The sequence below is a fragment of the Mobula birostris genome, chromosome 25, assembly GCF_030028105.1.
Source record: "Mobula birostris isolate sMobBir1 chromosome 25, sMobBir1.hap1, whole genome shotgun sequence".
NCBI lineage: Eukaryota > Metazoa > Chordata > Chondrichthyes > Myliobatiformes > Myliobatidae > Mobula > Mobula birostris.
Window position 1 is genome coordinate 57690652 of NC_092394.1, and position 13172 is coordinate 57703823.

Here is a 13172-nt window from a genome sequence, read left to right on the forward strand (position 1 = left end):
TTGCAAGGGGGGACATAGAATCAGGAGAAGTAGAGTCAGTGTGGATAGAACTGAGGAACAGTAAGGGCAAAAAGACCCTAATAGGTGTTATCTACAGGCCCCCAAACAGTAGCATGGATATTGGGTGCAAGTTGAATAGGGAGTTAACAATGGCATGTGGCAAAGGAAATGTCACAGTAGTTATGGGGGATTTCAACATGCAGGTGAACTGGGAAAATCAGGTTGGTACTGGACCCCAGGATAGGGAGTTTGCAGAGTGCCTACGGGATGCATTTTTGGAGCAGCTTTTACGAGAGCCGACCAGGGATAAGGCTATTTTGGATTTAGTGTTGTGCAATGAACAGGATTTGATAAGTGATCTTGAAGTAAAGGAGCCATGAGGAGGTAGTGACCATAATATGATTTTTTTATCTGCAAGTTGAGAGGGATGAGGGCAGATCAGAAGTGTCAGTATTGCAGTTGAACAAAGGAGACTATGGAGCCATGAGGGAGGAGCTGGCCAAAGTTGACTGGTCGGATATCCTAGCAGAAAAGACAGTGGAACAGCAATGGCAGGTATTCTTGGGAATAATGCACAAGGTGCAAAATCAGTTCATCCCCCGGAGAAGGAAGGATTCAAAGGGGGGGAAAGTGGCCACAGTGGTTGACAAAGGAAGTCAGAGATAGTATAGCATTAAAAAAGAAGTATAACAGAGCTAAGGTGAGTGGGAAGACGGATGATTGGGAAATTTTTAAGGAGCAACAGAACTTAACTAAAAAGGCAATACGGGGAGAAGAAATGAGGTATGAACGCCAGCTAGCTAGTAATATAAAGGGGGATAGCAAAAATTTTTTTAGGTATGTGAAGAGAAGGAAGATAGTTAAGAACAATGTTGGGCCCTTGAAGAATGAATTGGGAGAAATTGTTATGGGAAACAGAGAAATGGCAGACGAATTTAATAAGTACTTTGGATCTGTCTTCACTAGGGAAGACACAAGCAGTCTCCCAGATGTATGGATGGGCCAAGGACAGAGGGTAACAGAGGATCTGAAACAGATTGACATTAGGAAGGAAACGGTGATGAGTAGACTGATGGGACTGGAGGCTAACAAATCCCCAGGTCCAGATGGTCTGCATCCTAGGGTACTAAAGGAGGTGGCTCTGGAAATTGCAGATGCATTGGTGATCATTTTCCAATGTTCCTTAGATTCAGGATCAGTTCCTGAGGATTGGCGAATGGTTAATGTTATCCTACTTTTTAAGAAAGGAGGGAGGGAGAAAACAGAGAACTATCGCCCTGTTAGCCTAACATCAGTAGTGGGGAAGATGCTAGAGTCCATTATTAAAGATGAAATAGCGGCATATCTTGCTAGCACTGATAGGATTGGGCCAAGCCAGCATGGATTTATAGAACATAGAATAGTACAGCACAGTACAGGCCCTTCAGCCCACAATGTTGTGCCAACCCTCAAATCCTGCCTCCCATATAAGCTCCCACCTTAGATTCCTCCATATACCTGTCTAGTAGTCTCTTAAACTTCACTGGTGCATCTGCCTCCACCACTGACTCAGGCAGTGCATTCCACACACCAACCACTCTCTGAGTAAAAAACCTTCCTCTAATATCCCCCTTGAACTTCCCACCCCTTACCTTAAAGCCATGTCCTCTTGTATTGAGCAGTGGTGCCCTGGGGAAGAGGCGCTGGCTATCCACTCTATTCCTCTTATTGTCTTGTACACCTCTATCATGTCTCCTCTCATCCTCCTTCTCTCCAAAGAGTAAAGCCCTAGCTCCCTTAATCTCTGATCATAATGCATACTTTCTAAACCAGGCAGCATTCTGGTAAATCTCCTCTGTACCCTTTCCAATGCTTCCACATCCTTCCTATAGTGAGGTGACCAGAACTGGACACAATTCTCCAAGTGTGGCCTAACCAGAGTTTTATAGAGCTGCATCATGACATCGCGACTCTTAAACACTATCCCTCGACTAATGAAAGCTAACACCCCATAAGCTTTCTTAACTACCCTATCCACCTGTGAGGCAACTTTCAGGGATCTGTGGACATGTACCCCGAGATCCCTCTGCTCCTCCACACTACCAAGTATCCTGCCATTTACTTTGTACTCTGCCTTGGAGTTTGTCCTTCCAAAGTGTACCACCTCACACGTCGACTGCACCTCTTCCTACAGATGCTGCCTGGCCTGCTGCGTTCACCAGCAACTTTGATGTGTGTTGCTTGAATTTCCAGCATCTGCAGAATTCCTGTTGTTTGCACCTCACACTTCTCCGGGTTGAACTCCATCTGCCACTTCTCAGCCCACTTCTGCATCCTATCAATGTCTCTCTGCAACCTTTGACAATCCTCTACACCATCTGCACACCACCAACCTTTGTGTCATCTGCAAACTTGCCAACCCACCCTTCTACCCCCACATCCAGGTTGTTAATAAAAATCACGAAAAGTAGAGATCCCAGAACAGATCCTTGTGGGACACCACTAGTCACAATCCTCCAATCTGAATGTACTCCCTCCACCACCACCCTCTGCCTTCTGCAGGCAAGCCAATTCTGAATCCACCTGAATTTACCAAGGGAAAATCATGCTTGACTAATCTATTGGAGTTTTTCGAGGATGTAACCAGGAAGATAGTCGCGGGAGATCCCGTGGATGTGGTATACCTTGACTTTCAGAAGGCATTTGATAAGGTACCACATAGGAGATTGGTGGGTAAAATCAGAGCTCATGGCATTGGGGGGAGGATATTGACATGGATAGAAAACTGGTTGGCAGATAGAAAGCAAAGGGTAGCAGTGAATGGGTGTTTCTCGGAATGGCAGGTGGTGACTAGTGGGGTGCCACAGGGCTTGGTATTGGGACCACAGCTGTTTACGATTTACGTCAATGATTTAGAGGAAGGCATTGTGAATAACATCAGCAAGTTTGCTGATGATACTAAGCTGGGTGGCAGTGTGACATGTGATGAGGATGTTAGGAGAATTCAAGGTGACTTGAATAGGCTGGGTGAGTGGGCAGAAACTTGGCAGATGGCGTTTAATGTGAATAAGTGTGAGGTTATTCACTTTGGGAGCAAGAACAGGAAGGCAGATTATTATCTGAACAGTGTGAAGTTAGGTAAGGGAGAAATACAAAGAGATCTAGGAGTACTTGTTCATCAGTCTCTGAAGGTGAATGAGCAAGTGCAGCAGGCAGTGAAGAAGGCTAATGGAATGTTGGCCTTTATTACGAAGGAAATTGAGTACAAAAGCAAGGAAATCCTTTTGCATTTGTACAGGGCCCTGGTGAGACCACACCTGGAGTATTGTGTGCAGTTTTGGTCTCCAGGATTAAGGAAGGACATCCTGGCTGTGGAGGAGGTGCAGCGTAGGTTCACTAGGTTAATTCCTGAGATGTCTGGACTGTCTTACACAGAGAGGTTAGAGAGACTGGGCTTGTACACGCTGGAATTAAGGAGATTGAGGGGGGGGGATCTGATTGAGACGTGTAAGATTATTAAGGGATTGGACAAGATAGAGGCAGGAAATATGTTCCAGATGCTGGGAGAGTCCAGTACCAGAGGGCATGGTTTAAGAATAAGGGGTAGGTCATTTAGAACAGAGTTGAGCAGGAACTTCTTCTCCCAGAGAGTTGTGGAGGTGTGGAACGCGCTGCCTCAGAAGGCAGTGGAGGCCAATTCTCTGGATGCTTTCAAGAAGGAGCTGGATAGGTATCTTATGGATAGGGGAATCAAGGGTTATGGGGACAAGGCAGGAACCGGGTATTGATAGTAGATGATCAGCCATGATCTCAGAATGGCGGTGCAGGCTCGAAGGGCCGAATGGTCTACTTCTGCACCTATTGTCTATTGTCTATTATCTCTTTATGGAAGCAGAAGGCTTGGCTGGAATACTAAATGAGTACTTTCTATCATCTTTACTCTCTATTGAAAAAGATGCAGCCACTTAGTGACTCTGTGCCCAAGTTGACACTGGAGTTTGATGTCATTCTGTACTGGAGATTCCTTCAGGTCTGTGATTCTCTGTACAGAAATAGACACCTACACCAACCCACTCTATACCAAAGTAGATACCGGTATCTGGGTGCTTGCTCTCTTGGAGAACTAATGGCGGTGAAGATTTCAGTATCCAATTTTTATATTTAATATCTATTAGAAGCATTACTCTATGGTGAAGGTGTTGCTGCATTTGGATGGCCACAGGTTTACAAAAGGATATGGATTTAAGCTGAGAGACATGCTTTTGATGTTACAGTGAACCCAGGCTCAGTTCCAAGCCCAGCTGGTCGGACACAGACTGAGGAACAACAGTACCTGGACAAACTGAAGCAGCTGTCCAAGTACATTGACCCTTTGAGGCGGATGATCAATAAAATAGACAAAAATGAAGGTGGGTCTGAAAGTGAACCTTCCATTCTTCCCCATCTCTGGGGTTCTGAAGCCTTTATGTAGATCATGGAGCAGTCAGAATGTTGGTAGCTTCCTCTAGTAACATCGTAAGGTACTGGTTTAAAAAAAGTGACCTCAATGCAAAAAGGATCCTTAGCCTGGCTCTGCACACAGGTTTTTCTGCCCAGTTTGCGATTGTGATACAAGTTTTGATTTGATTGGTAGTTCGAGTTACTTTTAAGTAAAGTCTTTCAAGATTGTTTGATGTTATTTCCTGTACACAATTGTGGAGGAGAACACGGTCGGGTTAGCCAGAGCTCCTTCTCGACATTGTGCAAGTCTGATCAGCAGCTACAGGAAACACTTGGTGGAGCTTAATGAGGTTCTACCAGTTATTAAATGCAAGGGTTCACGTACTTTTTCCAGCCTGGACTGTGAAAGATTAAACAAAGTGATCAATAAAGATATGAAAAGTACAGTTGTTTGTGTGTAATTAGTTTAGGCAGATTGTGCTTGTCTATTATTGTGACTTAGATGAAGATCAAACCATATTTTTTGAGTAATTAATGGAGAAAACCAGGTAATTGCAAAGGGTTCACAGACTTTTTCTTGCAACTGTAACTGTTGAATACATTGGACAACAAAGTTTTTGCTTCCTCAATACTTTTGGGTGTATTTTACAGATTTTTGGCTGCTGATCATGAAAAGCACCATGGAATTTCCCTATTGCAGCATTTTTTTAAAATCACCAGTATTTGTTACTTCAGTTCTTGATTCAAGTTGGAATAACTGATGCCAAAATTAAGGAATGTACTTTTGTTGGTCCACAAGTCAAACAGTTCATCTGTGATAGGCGATTCAAAGAACTTCTCGTGGGACTGGAGAAAATAGCATGGAAGGCATTCAAGGGTATCGTTGAAAAGTTTCTTGGCAACTACGGAGCACCAAACCAAGTGCAGCTGGTTGACTTTGTGCTTCAAGCACACAAAACCATGAAGTTCATTATGTCACTAAAGATTCATTTTCTGCATTCCTATTTAGGCTTCTTCCCTGCAAGTCTTGGGGCTGTCAGTGACACCCGGACATTGCAGTCATGGAGAAATGGGGCCAGGGCAATTGGAATCTATCAATGCTGGCTGATTATTGTTGGACACTTAAGCAAGAAGCCTAGACAGGAAAATGATCATCAAAACATTTTTAGCTTAGTTGAACTATTGCAAAACATCAGCACTATAATGGAATTAAATGCATTATATTCAATACAAGATTATTTCTTGTGATATAAGTAGTCTGAAATTATATTTGTGTCAAGCTTCAAGTAGTGTACCGTTAAAAACAATTTCTGAGGAAGCAATACTTACAAAAAAATTGTTGCCCAGTGATATTTATTTATAATAAAGAGATAATTCAGCTGATTGATTCCATGCCAGCTCCCAAAAGAGCAATCCCATCATTTCCACCCCCAACAATACCCCCCCCCCAGCATTTTTCTGGAGCACTGGAACCTATTCCCTGAAAATTCAATTCCCTTTAATGAGTGGTTCACAGTGACCAATTAACCCACCAGCTGGCGTGTGGCAGGAAGCAGGAGGACTCAGCACACACCTAGGCAGTGTCAGAGAGAATGTGTAAACTCAAAACAGACAGCAGCAGAGGCCAGGATAGAGCCCAGCTCTCTGCAGCTGTGAGGCAGTTCTTGTTCGATTTTGGATTTCCAGTCTTATTTCTAGCTTATCATAAATGAAAGTTCTAAAAGCAGGAAGTAACTGGCAAAATAGAAGGGTTCATAAAGACAGCAACAGCTGGAGTTAATAATCTGCTGCTGTCCCAAGAATCAGAAGCAGGAGTAGGTAGTCAGGCTCCATGAGCCTATTCCACCTTTCCCTGTGTCTCATGAATGTTCCTGTTGGTACAATACAACAGTCAGTAAAGCATAGAAATACAGTTGTATCAGTGTGAATTAATCAGTCTGATGGCCTGTTGGAAGAAGCTGTTCCGGAGCCTGTTGGTCCTGGCTTTTATGCTGTGGTACTGGTTCCCGAATGGCAGCAAATGGAACAGTTTGTTGTTGGGGTGATTCAGGTCCCCAGTGATTCTTCGGGCCCTTTTTATGCCCCTGTCTCTGTAAGTGTCCTGAATAGTGAGAATCCACATCTACAGATGCACTTGGCTGTCCATTCGTGTAAAAGATTCCCTTGTCCTTGGTCATGAGCACTCCCAGCCTCCTCTTATGCAGAGTTATAGAGGTTTCAAGGGTTCTGTGTAAAGACGTTTTTCCTTCAGGTCAGTTGTCAATATCCCTTTACTGTGATGCCTTGCCCCTTAATCCTAGAATGAAAACAATATGCTGGAAACAAGCTTGGAAAGTTTGTTCTAGGATTAAATTACGCCTGGAGAGTGGCAGAGGCAGAAATGGCTGTCAGTCCCTTGTATGTCTCTGTGAGATTATATCTTTTCCCTCTAAACCCCAGGCTTAATTTTTCATTGTAGGGCAGCCCTCTTGTCCTGTGAACTCAGTGGTTTTATTGCGATGCCTTTTTGTCACAGTTACCGTTGCTGTAAATGATTGTGCCATTGTTGTGTGACTGCAAAGTTTACAACTCTAACACTAATGTATATTACAGACAGAAAGAAGGACTTAAGTAAAATGAAGAGTCTTCTGGACATCCTCACAGACCCTAACAAAAGGTATGAGTGTCTCTGTATTGATATGCAGAGACAATGTGTTTGACTCTACGCACTGGTTCTGTTTCCTGTTCTGGGCTTTCTGTAGATGGCTCTCTTAGCTCTCTGTCCGCCATTCATTTACAGTATGGCTGGTGTGCACCTGGAAGCCGCTTGTCCACTGTTCCGTGTGTCCTGATTTCCTCTGTCCGCAACAGAAATCTATCTGTCTCCATCTGTCTGATCAGTTCAGAAATTCAAAGTAAATTTTATTATCAGAGTACATATAAGTCACCATATACAACCCTGAGAGATTCATTTTCCTGTGGGCATACTCAGCAAATCTATAGAATAGGAACTGTAACAAGATCAGTAAAAGATCAACCAGAGTGCAGAAGACAACAAACTATGCAAATATAAACAAATAGCAATAAATAACGAGAACATGAGATAACAAGATGGGGATTTGCCTGGTGGCCACTGATGGAGTAACAGCTGTCTGCTGGTGCTCCTAGCTTACTTACTTTTGTCTCCAACCTTTTGAAATGCTACTGCTAGACGAGTTATTATATTACTATGACTACCAAAGCAGCTTTGGAAGCTATTACGGGCTGTATTCGAAAGCTTACTGAGGAGTTTCAACCGTTCAGAAAAAAAGCGTCAGCTGATCCGCAATAAATCAGCGCTGAAATTAAACACGCAAACACCAGGAAGTCTGCAGATGCTGGAATTTCAAGCAACACATATAAAAATTGCTGGTGAACGCAGCAGGCCAGGCAGCATCTATAGGAGGAGGTACAGTCGACGTTTCGGGCCGAGACCCTTCGTCAGGACTAACTGAAGGAAGGGTGAGTAAGAGATTTTAAAGTGGGAGGGGGAGGGGGAGATCCAAAATGATAGGAGAAGACAGGAGTGGGAGGGATGGAGCCAAGAGCTGGACAGGTGATTGGCAAAAGGGATATGAGAGGATCATGGGACGGGGGCCTAGGGAGAAAGAAAGGGGGAGGGGGGAAGCCCAGAGGATGGGCAAGGAGTATAGTGAGAGGGACAGAGGGAGAAAAAGGAGAGAGAGAAAAATATATTATAATAACAATAAATAAATAATAGATGGGGTACGAAGGGGAGGTGGGGCATTAACGGAAGTTAGAGAAGTCAGTGTTCATGCCATCAGGTTGGAGGCTGCGCAGACGGAGTATAAAGTGTTGTTCCTTCAACCTGAGTGTTCTTTAGTTCTCCCTAGGCCTCCCATCCCATGATCCTCTCATATCCCTTTTACCAATCAACTTTCCAGCTCTGAGCTCCATCCCTCCCCCTCCTGTCTTCTCCTATCATTTCGGATCTTCCCCTTCCCCTCCCACATACAAATCTCTTACTAATAGTCCTGACAAAGGGTCTTGGCCCGAAACGTCGACTGTACCTCTTCCTATAGATGTTGCCTGGCCTGCTGCGTTCACCAGCAATTTTTATGTGTGTTGCCTGAAATTAAGCAAATGGGTATGAAATTAGACGATATTCAAGCAACTCTAACCGAGCACGATAAGAAGGTAAAGGAACATGAAGAGGTTATTACTATACTGGGCAAGAGAATAGATGATTTGCAAAAGCTGTATGGAAAACAATCCAAGTCCAACGAAATACTGAGACAGAAGATTATTGATTTGGAAAACAGAAGTAGGAAAAACAACTTACGAATCTTGGGACTTAAAGAGCAAACGGAAGGAAATAATCCTAAAGAATTCTTTGCAAACCTTTTGATGGAATTATTCCCTGATATTATAAAGTCTCTGCCTTTGATTGATCATGTTCACAGATCGGCTATCTACAGACCGACTTCAAAATCAAAACCAAGATCAGTCATTATACGTTTCCATGAATTTCAAATAAAGAACTGTCTGATTTGTGATGCCCGTGGAAAACGTATGATTGACTACCATGGTCAGAAGATTCGATTTGTTGAAGATTTTTCATTAGAAGTTATGGCAGAACGTGTTAAGTTTAAAAAGGTTATGGCGGAGCTTTACAGCCAAAATTTTAAGCCTTCTCTCAGTTTTCTGGCTCGACTGAGAATCACAATGGAAGATGGATCATTTAAATGGTTTTGTACAAAGGAGCAGGCGCAAGAATTTTTAGACTGAAAAAAATGACTGTGTACATATATTAAATAGATTAAAAATCTTGCAAAAACAGAAATACTATATATTAAAAAATGACTCTAATATATTTCAGTATGAATAATTGCTCTTTCTGTTTGATAAACCTGTCTAAGTTTGTTTTTTTTTACTGTATATTACTTAGCCTTGGTTGGAACAGTAAATAACCTTGAATTTTTTGGAGCGGTTCCAACAGGCTTTCTAAGGGGATGTTTTCAGTGGAGGTAGATAGTGGTTTTTCTTTGACCAATTTTCTCTCTTTGGGGGGAGGGAGGGGGATGGGGAGTTCTTTTTTTCTTGAAGCTGATTTGGGAATCTAGTCAATTCTGTTGCTTAGCTAATATATCTCAAGGTTTATTATTTGGGTTTAATACGCATTTTTCTGATTGCTACTTTAACCTTATAAATAGTTTTAAAATGGATCAAAGTATTAATTTACTTAGTTTTAACGTGAAAGGGCTAAATCACCCTGTGAAAAGAAATAAGATTTTTGCCTATATTAAAATACTTAAGACACCAATTGTTTTTCTTCAAGAAACCCATGTATGTAAGTATGACAATTCACACCTTTTTAATCAGTGGAGAGAGTCTCATTTCCATTCCTCATTTCAGGCCAAAGCCAGAGGAGTTTTGATCCTTATAGATAATAAAGTTCTCTTTGTTCAACATAAAGTAATTTCTGATACTAATGGGCCTTCTGTTATAGTATCAGGGAAACTAAATAACAAGCTAATGGTATTTGCCAATGTGTATGCTCTGAATATAGATGACCCAGGTTTCTTTGAGCTTTTTTTTTTCATTTTTGCGAGATCTAAGTCTGTACTCATTGGTGATGGGTATAGACTTTAATTGTTGCTTAGATCCAGCTTTAGATCGTTCATCTTCTAAACTAATGATACCAAATAAATCAGCTGTTTTTATTAAATCTTTTTTAATGAAATGTGGTTTTGTTGATGCTTGGCCTTTGTTTTTCATCCAGTAGACAAGGAATATTCATTTTTCTCTCATGTCCATCATACGTGTTCCAGGATTGATTATTTTTTTATTGATAGCCAAATGATTCCATCAGTTTGATCCTGTGAATATAAAGAGATTGCTGTCTCAGATCACGCTCCTGTGCTCCTATCTTTAAATCTTCCTCGTCTTCTTCAAACAAATAGGTTTTGGCAATTTAATTTAACTTTGTTATCTGATAAACATTTTTTTAAAGTTTTTATTTACTCTTTTTTGAAGAGAATACCTTAGAGGAAACTTCTATTCTTATCAGATGGGATGCCTTTAAGGTGTATATTAGAGGACAAATTATTTCTTATACTGCAAGTATTAAGAAAAAAGCTAATAAGGAGAGAAGTGATTTAGCTAATCAGCTGAAACAATTAGACCAAGAGTATGCCTTGGTTCCAGAACCTGCCTTATGTAAAAGACGTGTTGAAACTAAAACTAAATATGATCTCCTTTTAACTTATCCAATTGAAACCCAACTCCTAAAAGATAAAAGTCAATTTTATATTCATGGAGATAAAACAGGTAAATTATTGGCTGATCAAATAAAAACTTTTATAGCTAAACAGCAGATTAAAGAAATATGCAAAGCTAATGGTGATATGACAACTGATTATTTAGAAATAAATGATACTTTTAGAGAATTTTATTCTAAACTCTGTAGTTCTGAATCTTCTAAGGATAACACTAATGAACAATTTTTTAGACCAACTAAACATTCCTACAGTTTCTGCCGACAACAGAAAGTTGTTGGAACAACCTATTTCTTTTGAGGGAATTGTTGAGGCTGTGTGCTCATTACATTTGAGGAAAGCTCCGGGTCCAGATGAATTTTCTGGAGAGTTTTACAAGATCTTTTCCTCACTGCTTATACCTCATTTATGTTCAGTTGTTTCGGATTCATTCAAGTCGGGCAGACTCCTCAATCTTTTTATGAGGCTTCCATTTCGCTTATTCTTAAAAAGAATAAGGATCCAACTGAATGCTCTTCTTAAAGACCAATTTCTTTACTTAATGTTGATACTAAGATCCTAACTAAAGTTTTGGCCCATAGGATTGAAAATATTTTACCATCTGTCATTTCTGATAACCAAACTGGATTTATCAAAAATCGATATTCTCACTTTAATATTCATCACTTATTAAATGTTATTTATTCTCCTTCTAACATGATATTGGAATGTGTGGTATCCCTCGATGCTGAGAAAGCTTTCGACAGAGTTGAATGGAATTATTTATTTAAAACTTTAGAAAAATTCAATTTTGGACCCGTTTTCATTCAATGGATTAAATTACTTTATTTAGCTCCTTCCGCTAGGGTTATCACTAATTCTCATAATTCCAAACCATTAAAGCTTCAACATGGCACTAGACAAGGCTGTTTGTTGAGCCCTTTGCTTTTTGATCTGGCTTTAGAACCTTTAGCCATTGCCTTTTAAGAATCTAATGATATCACTGGTATTTTAAGGAGAGACACTATTCACAAAGTCTCGCTGTACGCTGATGATCTACTGCTTATTTCTAATGTTGAGACTTTGTTACCCCATGCGCTTTCTTTACTCTCCTGTTTTAGCCAGTTCTCAGGCTATAAATTAAACCTACATAAAAGTGAACTTTTCCCTTTGAATAACTTGATACCAACAAATTCTAACCTTACTTTTAAAATTATAAGAAACCAATTTTTAGTGTAACAATCACTAAAAACTATGTGTTTATTTAAAGAAAATTTTCTTAACCCTATTGAATCACGTAAAAAGGATACTATCAAATTGGTCGCCTCTTTCGTTATTGCTGATTGGCTGAATTAACTCTATTAAAATGACTATATGACCCAAATTTATATATCTTTTTCAGGCATTGCCTGTTTTTATTCGTAAATCTTTTTTTTGATTCTCTTGACTCTATTATATCTTATATATGGAAGAATAAGCATTCTAGATTAAATAAAATTCATCTTCAGAAAGATAAAAAGAATGGAGGATTAACCTTACCAAACTTTAGATTTTATTATTTGGCAGTTAATATAAGAAATTTTACATTTTGGTTATATTACATTAATCATGAGGATTGCCCGATGTGGGTTTTTTTTAGAAGCTAACTCTGTTAATAAATTTTCTATTATTTCTCCTCTTGGATCCTCACTCCCTTTGTCTCTGAGTAAGTTAACTGATAATCTGGTAGTTAAACACACTATGCGAATTTGGATACAATTACGAAAATACTTTGGATTATTGAGATTTTCTCTTTCGAGTCCCATTTTTTTCTAATTTTTTTAAAACCCTCTTTGTGGCTTTTAAAGAATGGGATAGATTAGGTATTAAGTGTTTTCAGGACTTGTTTGTAGAGGGAAGTCTCTTTTCGTTTGAACAACTGTCAACTAATGTAGTTTACCCAAAACTTATTTTTTTCGATACCTACAAATAAGAGATTTTTTAGGGTTTCGAATAAGTACATTTCCTAAAAGTTCTGATAAGAATCTACTAGATGTAATTTTTAATTTGAAACCTTTTTATAGTGGATCTATATCTAATATTTATAATATGCTGTCGGGAATGAGAAGTGTTCCTTTAGATAAAATTAAAAATCTTTGGGAACAAGATTTACAGACTTCAATTTCTGAGGAAACTTGGAATCAGATTTTTAAATTGGTTAACACTTCATCGTTAAGTGCCCGCCACTCTCTCCTACAATTTAAAGTGGTCCAAAGGGCCCATATGACCAAGGATAAGTTGTCTCATTTTTATTTATATATATCTCCGTATTGTGATAAATGTAATAATGGAGAAGCATCACTCATTCATATGTTTTGGACATGCCCGAGTCTTGGAAAATATTGGAAATAAGTATTTCAAACTTTCTCGCTACTTTTCAAAGTAAACTTTAAGCCTAATCCTTTATTTGGTATTGTTGGAGGAAAGGATATTATTTTGGAGCCATCTGACTTGCACATTTTGGCTTTTATTTCTCTT

At 39.8% G+C, this 13172-nt stretch overlaps 1 protein-coding gene across 3 annotated transcripts in view; it reads left to right on the plus strand.

Moving 5' to 3' along the window:
* Positions 1–13172, plus strand: part of med15 (mediator complex subunit 15) — a 172158-nt gene that overhangs the window by 98670 nt on the left and 60316 nt on the right. For all 3 annotated transcript variants that reach the window (XM_072243499.1, XM_072243500.1, XM_072243502.1), the window contains 2 exons: positions 4254–4388; positions 7012–7075. In XM_072243499.1, the coding sequence (XP_072099600.1) occupies positions 4254–4388; positions 7012–7075 (199 nt within the window). The remainder of the gene's footprint in view (positions 1–4253; positions 4389–7011; positions 7076–13172) is intronic.